The following is a 15,617-nucleotide window of genomic DNA, read 5'->3' on the forward strand; positions in this document are numbered from 1 at the left end:
TCATATTAGTTCTACTTACCTAACGTATTATTTCCTCCGTTTTTTTAATATAATATACGGAGTAGTATTTTTGTATGGTATTTTTAAGAAAAGTAAATATGAGTATCACATGATTAATTAATACATTAAAAATGGAGTTGATAGATTATTAAAACTTTAGAAATAACTACCTTATAAGCTTTTTAAAATTAGGGTAATAGTACAACTTTAAGAAAATTCCAATTATAAAGTATTGTGAGCAATGAGCATTGTGACATTCCCATTTCAAAAGGGAAAAAAAAAAGTGTTGTAATTGTTAAAAAGTAGTGAAAGTATTTGATTATCGAATATTTTAGAGCATGTTCATTTCAGCTTAATTTCATTTCAGTTTAGTTCAACCCAATTTAGCTTTAATCAGTTCAGTTCAACTTCTAACTTCCTTCTCTCATAAAATATTCATTTCACTTCAGTTCAACTCCAATCAGTTCAGTAAATATGAACAGATGCTTATTATTTAATGTTGCCTTAGCTTACAAGTAAATATTTTTATAATGACATTGAATTAAAAAAAAAAAAAAATTATATGTATTGTAGAAAACAAATATGGTCAAATTAAGTTGCAAAACTTAAAATTGTTGTAGTTGTAAAGAATAATCAAATCATTATTAGTTGTTGTGTTAATTGTGTAATCCCTTTATTTATTATTTTGATTGATAGTCAAAGACTCAAAGATAATCTTAACTCGTAGCTAATTAATGTATCTAGACAAATGTACCAAATCATATTATATTGCTTACTCATGCACTATATATACTCTTGTTTATACTTATCAAAATAATTAAGCTTTCCAACCTATCATTAATCAATTAAAAGCAGATCAGATGAAGTATCTACCATATAGTACTCTGCAGTCCTTAAAGTTTTTTAGAGTCTTTGTTGAAGTGAAGTATCTTTTGACAGTGGAGATAAGTGAATAAATTTAGTGGATGAAAGAGGAGATTAATTGTAAATGAAGCAAGTATACTGATTAAGTCTTGATATACTCTAGCATACTATGGTATAGAATTTTTTTTACTACTTTTAACTTAAGTTGTTAAATAATTTGAGTTTTGTGATAAAATCACTGATCATTTAATTTGATTACATACTAATTAAGCTAAAAAAATTATAATCAATATTCTAAAATTATAGTTAGAATGCTATTAATAAAATAACAAACACATTTCCCCTTCATATATCCAAAATGAATCAACAAATTTGAAATTGTTATAGATGTATACGTACTTACTGTATGTAGACATGTAGTAGTGTACTTGAGGAACCATACCTTATTTTAAATCAACCAAGTTTCCACAGTCCATGACTCCATGTGCGTAATATAATAAAATAAAACATTGTTTATTTACTACGTATTTAAAAAAAAGAGCAACATTTTCCGAAATAGTGGAAAAAGGGAGAACGTAGTAGCAGCAGTACACTATACAACGTGTAATAGTTTCCACACGTTTCATAAATTAAACGATAGTGACACGTGGTCTACTCCTTCAATACCCTACTGAATTTACATTTAATTTATTTATTTATATATATACTCCTATATACTTTTTTTTATTAAGAGTGTCTCAAAGACAGGGTGAAAATCGATCTCAAAATCTCTCAATATAAGAAGAAAAACTCTAATTACTTGAGCTATTTTTTAGTCTCCATTTACATTTGATTTGAAAACACCGCCTCTTTTGCAAAACTTAAAAGTTCCTCCTCTTCCCTCCACTCCCGAGTCCCGAGTCTCGAGTTCGTTCGCTCACTGACACACCGACTCGCTCAAACACTCAGTGAGTCATGGAGTTATGTAACATAAAACTGGTCCACAAACATGAATCGTGTCAGAGAAGGAAGGTCCCACCTTCACAAATTGTTGTTGTTCTGTGATTGGTCCACGCACTTATGTGTTTTTTTACCAGTACACCCCCCACCCCGCCATCACACGTGGTCGTTTTTTCATTACCAGACAGCGACTCATCCAACGGTTCAGATCTTCCCTCCCTCTCTTTTTCGCGCTTTGCCACGTATGCTTTTCACCACCACCTTACGGTCACCTGCCCGTCACCATAATATTATTTTTATTATTTCTTTTAATTTTTAAAAAATCAAAATATCCTCCTACTACTACTTGTTGAGTTTCCACGTAAAATTAGCAAGCGGTACCCACTCTATTAGGAGACAGAAAGAGAGATTAACAACGCAACATAACCCCAGTACTACTCTCACTCAAATACTCAACTTTTTTTACAGCACCACCAAAAACAAAAACAACACTACATCATTTCTTAATTCTCTTTCTATTTCTGTTTTTTTAAATTTCAAATTTATATTTTCCATGATTGAATCGAAATTCTTCATCAATGGCGGAAATTTGTTGCGGAGTAGTATTAAGTGAAGGAGAGAATACTCACAATCCAGTACTTTCAACCGTATGTGAATCCACCTCTTCTCGAGCTGCTAGAAGACGTAGGATGGAAATCAGACGGTTTAAATTCGTCGATGGAGTGTCTGCCAATAATAATCCTGTAACTGACGACGATGACTCTGATATTATCGACGGAACTAAGCGTCAAAGGATGGATTTCGCGTCGTCCTCGTTTTCCAGAGAATGCACTTCTAACGCTGTTGAAACTAGCGTCGTTTCTGATGATCGTGTTAGAGATATGATTAGTTCTAGTACTGATAATACTACTAATAATAATAAATCGTCGGAGGAAGAAGATGAAACTTCGACGACGTCGTTTTATGAATCGTCAAATTTTAATATTCATAATTTAGTTCCGAAATTTGGCGTCGCTTCTGTTTGTGGAAGGCGACGAGATATGGAAGATGCTATTGCTGTTCATCCTTCGTTTTTCCGATCAGAAAAATGTTCCGATTCCGATATCTCATCCTCGGAATTGCATTACTTCGGCGTTTACGACGGCCATGGCTGCTCTCACGTACGTCACCATATTTTTTTTTTAATAATAATTATTAAAATTACAAAAATAATAATATTTGTTGAATTGACAGGTGGCGATGAGGTGTAGAGAGAGACTGCACGAGCTAGTGAAGGAGGAGTTAGTGGCGGTACCAGAATGGAAGTTAGCAATGGAGAGAAGTTTCAGTAGAATGGATAAAGAAGCGATCGCGTGGAATGAAGGAGTAATCGGTAATTGTAGGTGTGAATTACAGACGCCTGAATGCGACGCCGTCGGATCCACCGCAGTCGTCGCCATTGTAACGCCGGATAAAATTATCGTCGCTAATTGTGGTGATTCTCGTGCCGTTCTTTGCCGTAACGGCAAACCCTTCCCTCTTTCCGACGACCACAAGGTCCGTCACTTTCAAGAATTACTGTTTTTTTTTTTTTTTTTTTGGTGGTTACGGTGTTTCAGCTTTAAATGGAGTATTTTTGTAAAAAAAAAAAAAAAAAAAAATTAAAGGAAAAAGAATTAACGTGATACTGTAATTAATTTTAACAGCCGGACCGACCGGATGAGTTGAACCGGATCGAAGAAGCTGGCGGTCGAGTGATATACTGGGATGGAGCTCGGGTTCTTGGGGTGCTCGCCATGTCTAGAGCCATTGGTGAGTTTTTTTTATTTTTGTTGCACCTTTTTTTAATAAATTATTTTAATTTTTTTGCCAAAAAATGAAAATTATAGGTGTAAATAATTTGAAATAGAGTGAAATACTGAAAAATGGAGCAGAGTTTTTTAGCTCACGTGATACATGATCGAGGTTCAGAGAGGCCATCAAAAGTTTTCCTCGTGAATTTGGAAGGGGAGGGGCCTGGGGGATTGCTAATTTGCTAGTATATCATCCCTATAACCCGTTTCTAGTTCCGGTTTATGTATTTTTTTTATTCGGAAATAATAGTCCCATATACTTCGTACAAGCATGTTATCAGTTCTTATATGTAGTTAGGGATCTCTAATGTTTATTTTCATTAGTACTTTTTAAACAAAGAAAAAAGAAAAAAGGTTCTTGTACATAGTAAATCTATTGCGATATAATTTAGATATGCTTTCCCTATAATGCCAAGGTTTAAATCGGATTACACAAAGTATAAAGTATCAATAGGAAAGAAAGAAGTACACAAGTGTGTGAGAGTGGTTTTATTATATTAATACTCCGTAATGGATATTTTAATGTAATTTTTTTAGTGGCCCTATATATCTATGAGGGGTTAAAATGATAAGGCAAGAATTTTCTCACAAAAGTAATAATAATTCTATTTAAAATATTCTCTCCGTTTCATAATGTTAGTCTCATATATTATTTTGAGCGTTTTAAAAAGATATACCCATATTGAATATATTTCATTTATAACTTGATTTTATTTGGAATTAATAAGTTATGGATTGATGACATGACTTTAAGTAAGAAAATCATTACCTTAAATTATGCAATTATGACTTATGCTTTCCTAATAAAAAATTTAAAAAGTTAAATAAGGTAAACCAATTATGAATTATGTTGTATTTAATGTTAGATTTCAAATATATTTATTTTCTTATTTATGTGATTGATTCCATATGGAATTAACATTATGAAACGGATGGAGTATCCAATAAATAGGAGTACATAATTATTATATTTAATTTTCTATTTCCGGAAAGTATAAGTTTTATTTTAATACTCCGTATGACATGTTATTAATTTTAACTACTTCTAGGTTAGAAGTTAAAAATGAAAATAATCTATTCAGTGATTAATTAATGTGTATTGGATTTCCCATCAAGAAAAAAAATTATGGAGTACGGAGGTCCTCTGGAATTAGGTTATACTTCCTAACTTGTTAGGAAGTATATATATATATATATATATATATATATATATATATATATATATATATATATATATATATATATATATTTTGTTTGCTAAGGATGTAGTACATTTGTGTTGTAGGAGATAACTATTTGAAGCCATACGTGAGCTGTGAGCCAGAGGTAACGATAATGGACCGAACAGTAGATGATGACTGTCTGATATTAGCAAGTGATGGGCTGTGGGATGTAGTGTCAAACGACACGGCGTGTGGGGTGGCAAGGATGTGCTTAAGAGGCAAGGTGCCACCAGCGACATTAACCCCGGAAGTTGAACAGATCGCTGGTGTTGGTGAAGTAATGGCAGATAAAGCTTGTACCGATGCTTCAATGTTGCTTACGAAGTTGGCTCTAGCAAGGCACAGCACCGATAACGTAAGTGTTGTCGTGATTGATCTAAGGAAGGATGCCTAGTAACAACGTAACGGGTGTCCTCCAGCAAAAACGAATCATCATACTATTAGGTAGCTAGAAGAAAATGAAAATGGAAGAGGGTTAAAAAAATCCCCTCCTTTTTTTTTCAAGGAATTATTTGTTTCTTTTTTGGGATTTGGTTAAGTAGCTTTATTCTCCTTTTCTCTCACAAATACCCTTAATTAATGGTCGATTTTATTTGTTTAAGGTTTTTCGAGAGAGAAAAGAGAGAGCAATCTTTAAAAAAAAAATGGAAAGGAAAAAAAAAAAGTAGTGATGGAGGTGTAAGAATTAAAGAGGGTTAGGCGGGAGGGTCTCGTATTATAAGGGGAAAGAAATACCCAAAAATGAATGAATGAATGAGATACCTCCAAATGTTTGAACCAACTTTATTTTATTTTCCATTTAGTTGATTTAAATTAGTACAACTAGTAATGGTTGTGGGTGCAAATTTAAACTGTATAAATATTACGAGAGTGCACGCTTCAAAGAAGCTTTGCATGGAAATCATACTTTTATTATACCTCCCTCTGTCTTTGATTAAAGGTTACATGCATATGTATGTACGATTATGCTAATTATTCAAAGTCTATTCAAAACATCTTTGGTATTCATACACGAGTTGTCTTATATAAATAGCCATTTTGTAAGCTCAATCGATGTGTTGTTACTTATACCGATCAATAAAAATATGTCTCTTTTCTTCATCTTTTGATTTCGAGAAAAGTATAACATTTTGTTACTTGATTTTTTTCTATTTATAAATGGTAAGATATAGAGAGTCTCCATACCTAGCTACCCTATCACAGGAATGAGGATCGAACCCCCAAACCTCCATCTTCTATGTCCTCTTTTTCGTTTCGTATTGTATAGAAGTAATATGGGTTTGAAAGCTAGTCTCCGTTTCTGTCCGTTGTTTTTTTTTAAAAAAAAAAAAGAATTTAGTAGGGCTGTAACGCCTGTAAGTGAATAGTAAAGGTGGGCATGGGCCGTGCCACGACACGGACCCGACACGATTCCGGCACGGCGGCCCACTTGTGGACCGTGGGCCATGCCGTGAACAAAAAAATTGAAATCCGGCACGAATACAGCGGGCGGCACGGTCGTCGGCACACCGGCACGGCCCACCAGCCGGCACGTGTCACGGTCCATGCCCACCTTCATTTATATAAACTTATTTAATTAATAAAGAAAAATAAGTTTTTTTATATAAACTTAATTAAATTAAAGTTGTTCAAAAAAAAAATATATTAACATTAATATAAACATAAATTAATAACATTATTTATATAAACTAAAGTTGTTCAAAAAAAAAAGTATATATTGATTTTTTTTATATACACATACATTTAAAAAAATAGATAAATACGGGTTGGTCCGCTGCCTGACAAGTGCTGTGTTGTGGGCTGGGGTGTGCCAAAATTTGGCACGTGCTCGCTGCGAAGCCGGCATGGCACAGCCTGACCTAGGCACGGCCCGCAACGGTCCGGCCCGGCCCAACACGATGTCATGTTTAGTGAATAGTATGTCTCCAGGTGGCAAACAAGCTTAAGGAAACTACCAAACTTTGCTACACGCGTCACTATATAATAGCAATTATATTAAGTGATTTAAAACGTCTTAATCATAGTTGATTAATTGTCTGCTTAGGCCTATAATCATAGGACTGAAGATATATTGTTTAATTAATTATGTAATTGAATACCTACCATAGCATAATATTAAATATAATTAGTCACATCATCAACTTCTGGTAGTATTCCTCTTCTAAAATAATATCCCTAGCTAGTATAGTTATGCTTTAATTTGAAATGATTTCCTAACCACCAATTTAAGATCAAGAATAACTATATCTACTGTTTATAGATATCCTTCATTTGAAGTAAATTAATTTAATTAATCCCCTATTTTTAGATTTATTTATATATATTTTTTGATATTGTAGTGTTCTAATCTGGGGTTTCAATTCTCCAACGTAGGCTTCTAGCTATGAGAGTGTGTAAGGTCTTGTTTAGTTTACCTTATTTTTACTTATTTCAGAAAAAATAAGTTCAGATCAGAAAAAATAAGTTCAGATCAGAAAAAATAAGTTCAGATTAGATCATCGTTTTATGTGTAGTTTTTTATCGCTAAATATCTTTAATTCCATGATGAAAAAAATTCTGAAAATCACATATTAATAAAGTACACATTATTACGAATATAATCTAATAAGACCCCACTTGATATATTTTTTCTGTATAAATTATCATATATTTAAGGTCAAAGTTTGGTCAAACTTGACATTCAGATCCGATCAGATCAGACCAGATTAAATATGTTCAGATATAAGCAAATATAAGGCGAACTAAACAAGGCCTAAGCCTCTTTCTTAATTATTTGAGTTGAAAGATTGAAGGGTTTATCATGATCTATAATAGTAAAGGTGATAATCAAGTGGAGTATTTTTAAGTGTGATCCCTTCATAATTAATTTCAATATCGAAATTCATGAACTTTAACTATTATAGGAACCGTTCTAACATTCTCTAAAACTTAGGGCCGGCCTGTTCCAAGTTACTGAAAACAATTAAACTGATTGGAGCTGAACTGAACTAAATTGTAGGTAGGGCTGTTTATCGGTCCAAGATCGGACCAGACCGGACCGACCCGAATTGGATCGAAGACCGAAAATTAGAATTTTAAGAATTGAAGACCGGACCGATTAAGCTAGGACCAAACCCGAACCGGCTCAAAAGAATCGGTCCAAAACCCGGACCGGACCGCTTTGGACCGATTTAAGAATTTTTTTAAAAAGAATACTAAATTTTTTATAAAGTTATGGAAAACACGAAAAAATTGAAGTAAAAACTATATTTTAACGTCATTTTTACGTCTTTTTTTTTTATGTTTAGTACAAAAAAACTTATAAAGTTAAAGTTTTCTAAGCTTTAAGGATAATTTTAACCATTATTTAAGGTTTCATGCATATTTTTAATAAAAAAATCGGTTCGGTCCATAACCGATTTTTATAGGGTTTTGGACCGGACCGGAAAAGTGAATTTCAAGACCCGAAGACCGGATCGATTAATTCGGTTTGGTCCTGTCCATTTTTTCGGTCCGGACCAATTTATGAAAACCCTTGACTGTAGGAACTGAACTGAACTGAAATGATGAACAGAATAGGCCCTAACTCTAGTCAATTCTAGATCATATCAAATTATATTAAAAATATTCATAGCTTAACTTTTAATTTTTGTTTAGACTATATTTCTTTATTTGCATATTAATCTTAGCATACAATCAAAGCTTATTTAAATTAGTATATTAGACCAGGCTGTAGAATACATATCAGACTTTATTGAATTTGGTTAGAACGAACACCTTATTCCATGTAAAGAAAACTAAACAAATCTTTTTACTTTTTTTTCGTTCTCCCACTATCACACTTTGACTTATGCACTAGACTTTCACATGCTTAACTTTAAACAAAATTTATATCGAGTTCTTGTGTTATATTCTCAAACAAATCTCGATCATAAGGTTATTCTTTTTAATCCGTTTCACATGTTTAAATCTTATTTTTTTAAAAAACATTAAAAAATTTATGTAAGAAAAATATAATTATCGAGTTTTTGTGTTATATTCTCAAACAAATCCCAATCATAAAGTTTTTTTAATCCATTAGCACTAGTCTTTCACATGCTTAATTACCTCTATTTTTAAAAAAAATAAAATAAAATAAAATAAAATTATGTAAGAATTAAAATATAGAACCATCGAGTTCTTGTGTTACATTCTCAAACAAATATTAATCATAAAGTATTTTAATTTGTTAAATGCGTTATCCTAAGATTTAATATTAATTGCTATACTTCAAAAAAAAAAAAAAAAAACCAAAGAGAATATTTTGTACTGTATATGTAATTTCATACAGAATTTGAATACGTAATACATGTAAAATACGCATGTAGGTCTTTACTTTCTTTTATTTTGGAGCTAAAAGATACAGTTGCACAAATGTTGTTTAGGAGAGTAATTTGCCTGAGCTAGTTCATAATGTAAGAAATAATACATAAACTAGTGTGTCACCCAGGCGTTGCCTCGAAATGTTACTTTAAGTTTTTTTTTTTTTGGATAAAGTGTTTGAAGTATTAATAATTTGGAATGTAATGTTAGAATATTGAAGAGAATATGAAGAATAATATGTGTCTCTTTGTTTTTGGGTTTGGATGCAATGTTGTATTCTACATTTAAATACATTTATGTGGCAAAATAGAACATAAATTATTGGTAGTTAAGATGGTATGACATGTAGTGTCCATTCCATGAGGTTAGGAGTTCAAACCTCTTTATATACCATGAATTATTGAGTAGTGACGTGACACGTGTGACACATAAACATTTTTAGGAACGCTTTTTAATATATAAGTATAGATTATGACATTTATTATTTTTGAGGATGAAGAAGAAAGAATTATTATGTATGGTGTAAATGTCAATTCAAAGATCTATAATGGGCCCTTAAAAATTCGAATAATAAGGGTGAAAAATGAAAAGTATATATCAATTGCAGAAAATAGAACTGATTTTCACATGGTGGGTAAGATGTAGCCTTAATTAGAAAGTCTAGACCATAATCATTTGCTTAATCAAGCTTCCAAGAATTATTTGGCTAATAGACCCTTTTAGGCTTACCAAAATTCAAATCAAAACAAAAACTTATACCATTGGACCATACATTGAAAGTTGAAAGCTTCAAAATTTGTGGAAAGAGAAATAGAGACATAAGAATATTGAATTAAACTTAATTTTGATGACTTTTGTTAGGTATGGTTGTTGACGAGTTTAACTAATAATAATTCATATGAGGACGTTAAGAGTGCATTTTATTACCTGATTTTTTATTTTAATTTATTTTAATTTTTTATTTTTACGGGCACCTGTTGTGTTTTTGTCTAAACTAGTTTCTACTTTTTAGAACTAGTATGAATATATTAGAGCTAAGTTGAACGTATCTGAACATATTAGAACTTACGTTAATTAGTAATTACATAATGAACTTAGGTAACTTTTATTAACCTTATTGATATTTGAACTTATGTTGTATAAGTTGAACAAAGAAATTGATCTATTCATCTACAAGTAATATACTTCATATAATCATTGATTAAGGGTCTGTTCTCTTCAGCTTAATTTCAGTTCAGTTGCAATCAATTCAGTTCAGTTTCGTTCTTAATTTCCTTCTCTCATAAACAATTCATTTCAATTCAGTTCATTTCAGTTCAGTTCAGTTTATCTCCTAATTTCCTTCTCTCATAAACAGTTCATTTTAATTCAACTCCAATCAGTTCAGTTTAGCTCAGCTGAGCTGAGTTTAGTAAAGCAAAACAAACTCTAAGTTTGAAGTTATACGTAAGATTTGGGTTGAATTGCAAAATGAGTGAAACCAATACATTTGATGCGGGCCATGATATAGATTGTTGGGCTCAGTCCAATAAAATAAAGCACCATTTTGGCTTTCAAGAAATGAAAAAATTACTCATCTCTCAGAAAAAAAGAGAGAGAAAAGGATTCCGGCCATATTCTAACTTTTCCCGGCGAAGAATCCGGCCAAATTCCGGCCTATCTGTTTCTGTTTCACTCGCCCTCTCTGGTAATCTCTCCCCTTCTGCGATGTCCCAACTTTGAGCAATAGTTATTTTTTTCCATATTTGAATTTGAAGGCTCAAAAATAAAAGTTCAGTTTTTTAAGTTTTCATTTTGTACAAGTACTTGTTAAAATAATTGAAAGCTGTTTTTTTTTTTTTTTTTTTTTTTTTTTTTTTTTTTTTTTTTTATAATTTGGTCGATTTAATTAGTTTTAGTATGTGGGTTTGAAACAATTAAGTTCATTGTTAATAGTTCAGTTCTTTTTAGTAGGGTTTCTGGATAATATGCTGGCAATGCTGCAATTTGAGTGAAAAATTGTTAATTTCCCCAATTTTCTCAGGTTAAGGATTGTTGACGAAAATGGCCTCATGGGCATCTCAAATTTACGGTATTGCCACTTATAGTGGTAGTTCTTACTCATGGAATCAAGTTTCAGGGTCTAAGATTATGTTGTTTAGCCAAAAGATGAAGCCTAATCCATTTAAGGCATCCTTTGGACTACCAAATTCATCAGTATCTTCAATGGGGAAGAAATTTAGTTTCAATTCCAATATGATTATTGATAATGGTAGAAATGGTCACTTTGGTTTAGTAGATGATAAGGTAAATGGGTTTGATTTTTCGATGACGGGTTCAAAGAAAGCTGGTGGGTTGCATCCATTTGTGGTTACTTGCTTAGCTAATGGAGAGATTAGTGCAGGTATATTGTCTTTACAAGCTTTATTGTGATTATCTTAGCTGTATTATGTAATTGAACCGACTTTTGTCATGTATTTGGGAAGTGGATGTATTTGCTTTGTGATGTTATTGCTTTTAAAATTAGGATTAAACTAGATGAAGCCCGTGCGATGCACGGGTCGATCTATTTTTTTTTTTTAAAAAATATTTTTCATATTTATGTGATTACATTTGTTATTTTATTAGTTGTATGTAATATATCATTTTCTCTGTATTTGTTTTGAAATATTAGATAAAATTCCTAGTTTCAAATTCCTAGTTTCAAAAAGATAATATTTCGTATTTAATTAATGTAGCTATTAAAATCTCATTGGTCAATTAAGCTTATGTGGCACTTGAATTATTTATTTGATATAACTGTAATTTATAATCCTAAGTGGCACATGAACTTATCTTAGGTGGCATAATCCTATTGCAGCGTTTTAAAAATATTAATACTATGTGGCGCTCTAATAATTTTTAAAATATAAAAATCCTACGTGGCGCTCTAAAATCTCGAGAAAAAACTCCCCTTTATATATATATATATATATATATATATATATATATATATATATATATATTAGATTAGATTGTTATAATTGGTATCACTTGCGATATTGGTTGATGGGTGGAAGGTCGAGTCTTTTGTTCTTTTTCTTCATACTGTAAGAGGACAAAGAAATGGTGACCTAATTAGTGAAAGTTATATTTTAGGAAGCATTCAGTTACTCAAAATCGTTTTGTGCTAATGGCGATTGTGCTGTTTTTAAGGGCTATCGACGCTGTCGTAGTGCTTAGTGTTTTGTTTTGTTCAAGGTTCAACTTTGGTAGTGCTTAATATTTTGCCTTGTAGAGTTCTGTACTTCTGTTGACATTAGGAATGTGAAGAGGTATGTATATGTTCTATATTAAGTATCACTGTTATTGCTTTTAGTGAAGTATGGAATGTTTTGCATGCATTTTTTCTATTTTAATGTAAGAGTTTGTGATTTAATTCTATCAATATAATTCATGCATGGATGGGTTTTTTGCAATCTTATTGAGCTAATCTTCCATTGTTATGTGTTACTACTACATATATTGTTTTTTGTATAGATGTGCATTAATATTGAGCTTATCTTCCACAATTATTACTGCATATATTGTCTCCTGCTGATTTTTTAATTGGCATTGTAGAGGAGAAGGTGAATGTGCTGGTAATTGGAGGAGGTGGAAGAGAGCATGCACTTTGCCATGCCTTGCAACGATCACCATCATGTAGCGCGGTCTTTTGTACACCTGGGAACATTGGGATTTCGAAATCAGGGGATGCTATTTGCCTTTCAGATGTTGACTCCTCCGACAGTTCAGCTGTCATCTCTTTCTGCCAAAAACAGGCAATTGGATTAGTTGTGGTGGGACCAGAGGCACCCCTTGTTTCTGGCCTTGCAAATGACCTTGTCAAAGCTGGTATCCCAACTTTTGGCCCTTCAGCTGAGGCTGCTGCATTAGAGGGTTCCAAGGATTTCATGAAGAGCTTGTGCTACAAATACGACATTCCCACTGCCAAGGTCAGTCATGTTTTTCTTTCAATATATTCTATGAACTTTGCTGGTCTGATCTGGGTCGATGAGTTGAAGTTAACTTCTTTTTTAGTCTTGATAAAAATTCTTATCATATACTTTGTATGAATCAGTAAATCCATCAGTATGAGATGACAATGCTAGAAATTATCCATTCTAGGACAATGTAGTGTCATGGACTGGTCATGTATGAGACATTGAGACCTCTGCACTAGTGTTTCATGAACAGTGAAATCTTAAAACGAATGTTTCTTATGAATGAGCCATTCAGTTGCTTACTGAAAATAACAATTTTCGACTTTTAGTGATAAATTCGTTTTTCCAAACTGTGTAGGTCAGTAATGGATGCTAGGCATAAATTGTCATGTTTCAAAGAGTTAAGGTCGAAGAAGTATAGTAGGCTGTATATTGATAAGTTAGTGCTCTTAAGCTATGATAAATTGTTATTTTCTTTTTATTTTGCAGGGGTTTATCTGTGTGTGATTTGTATTTTTCTTAGTCATATATTTTTGGATGACTTGCTGCAGTATCAAACATTTGCCGATTCAACTGCTGCCAAACAATATATCAAAGAGCAAGGAGCACCTATTGTCATTAAGGCTGATGGGTTAGCTGCTGGAAAAGGAGTTATTGTGGCTATGTCACTGGACGAGGCTTATGAAGCTGTCGATTCGATGCTTGTAAATGGCATTTTTGGTTCTGCAGGTAATCGTGTCATCGTTGAGGAATTTCTGGAAGGAGAAGAAGCATCCTTTTTCGCAGTGGTGGATGGTGAGAATGCTATTCCCCTAGAGTCTGCTCAAGACCATAAACGTGTTGGAAATGGTGATACAGGGCCTAACACAGGTGGGATGGGTGCATACTCGCCTGCACCTGTGTTGACAAAAGAACTTCAGGCTTTGGTGATGGATTCTATAGTTCTTCCCACTGTCAAAGGGATGGCAGCAGAAGGTTGCAAGTTTGTTGGGGTCTTGTATGCTGGGCTTATGATTGAAAAGAAATCTGGACTTCCTAAGCTTATTGAGTACAATGTCCGGTTTGGAGACCCTGAATGCCAGGTGAATACTCTATCAATTCATTTTTCAGTTTGTTATATTTCTGGTATGCATTTTACGTGCATTAACAACTATTCTTAGATTACGGTTCCTTAATACTTGAAAATGATCTCCTTGGGGCTTTGGGTTTGGCTGAATAATTTGTCAACATGAAAGTTTTTTCATAGCTGCAAATTGACCCAACAGACTAATAGTCTTCAAAAAAGTTACGGTGTCTATGTCCATATGAACAGTAGTAATTCTTAAACTACTCAATCCCTTGATGTGTGTAGTGATGGGAATATTTTGCATGGAAATATTCTTATTATGAAAGATGGGGCTGTTCTTTACTCTTTGGAAAATTGAAGTTTGTTACACTTATTAAATACAATGCCAATTAGTCTCTCATAACTGAAGTTTGTAACACAATTTTAAAAAATGCCATCTATATAAAAACAATGCCAAGTAGTCTTTCAAAGCTGAAGTTTGTAACCTTTCTCTACAAATTCCATGTATATATGACAGGTTTTGATGATGCGTTTGGAGTCGGATCTGGCACAAGTTCTTCTTGCTGCTTGTAGAGGTAAGCTAACAGGAGTATCCTTAAAATGGTCGCCTGGTTCTGCAATGGTGGTAGTCATGGCTAGCAATGGTTACCCTGGAAGCTATAAGAAGGGAACTGTCATTAGTAATATAGAAGAAGCAGAAAAGGCTGCTCCTTCTGTCAAAGTATTTCATGCAGGAACCGCATTAGATTCTGAAGGCAATTTGGTTGCTGTCGGGGGAAGGGTTCTTGGAATTACAGCCAAGGGGGATGACCTTCAAGAGGCAAGGGATAGAGCCTATCAAGCTATTGAGAAAATTAACTGGCCGGAAGGGTTTTATCGGCAAGATATCGGCTGGAGAGCCCTCCCCCAAAAGCAATTTTCTTAGAGGTGTTAACTTATTGACTTCCATCAGAGATTTTGGGTAAATCATGAATTTTGACTCCCGGCTCGATTTGGTAGGGAACGACTAGAGATCAGAGTAGTTTAGATTGCCAAATATTGTTTTTGAGGTTCGTCTTGCCTCAATGTGTCAGAAGATTTCTTTCCTGTGTCAAGTCCAATGGAGATCGCGGAATTCTCCAGATGTTGTATCTTAGAATTTGCATTATACCAATTGATCTAACGATTCCTGAACTTTGGCTGTCTTTCTGCTTTCAATTCTTGATATCTTTTGAAATGTTTCACTGCAATAGATTACAATTTTACTAGAAGCATTATAGCTGATCATAGGACATATAAACTAAGCACTATATATCAGCTCAAATGCTACTAGTAAAATTATATAATCTATGCTTCATAGACAAAAAATGTATTTTACGCAGTGTATAGTGCTTTTTGAAGACATTATGCGTCTGAGTTTCAGACTGGAACC

General features: G+C 33.1%; 2 protein-coding genes across 2 annotated transcripts; both read left to right on the forward strand.

Annotated features, from left to right (window-relative positions):
• Nucleotides 1-2,279: 2,279 nt before the first annotated feature.
• On the forward strand, nt 2,280-5,307 carry LOC145571631 (putative protein phosphatase 2C 24). Its single transcript, XM_081630652.1, has 4 exons — nt 2,280-2,963; nt 3,037-3,339; nt 3,489-3,594; nt 4,921-5,307. Exons 1-4 carry the CDS (start codon nt 2,382-2,384, stop codon nt 5,250-5,252), a joined length of 1,323 nt encoding a protein of 440 aa, XP_081486778.1. The 5' UTR covers nt 2,280-2,381; the 3' UTR covers nt 5,253-5,307.
• A 5,437-nt stretch (nt 5,308-10,744) lies between these two features.
• On the forward strand, nt 10,745-15,457 carry LOC145570047 (phosphoribosylamine--glycine ligase-like). The gene is made up of 5 exons (XM_081629030.1): nt 10,745-10,886; nt 11,223-11,582; nt 12,779-13,152; nt 13,692-14,222; nt 14,724-15,457. Exons 2-5 carry the CDS (start codon nt 11,243-11,245, stop codon nt 15,129-15,131), a joined length of 1,653 nt encoding a protein of 550 aa, XP_081485156.1. The 5' UTR covers nt 10,745-10,886; nt 11,223-11,242; the 3' UTR covers nt 15,132-15,457.
• The last annotated feature ends 160 nt before the right edge of the window (nt 15,458-15,617 follow it).

The sequence above is a fragment of the Chenopodium album genome, chromosome 12 (genome assembly GCF_948465745.1).
Source record: "Chenopodium album chromosome 12, dcCheAlbu1.1, whole genome shotgun sequence".
Classification (NCBI taxonomy): domain Eukaryota; kingdom Viridiplantae; phylum Streptophyta; class Magnoliopsida; order Caryophyllales; family Amaranthaceae; genus Chenopodium; species Chenopodium album.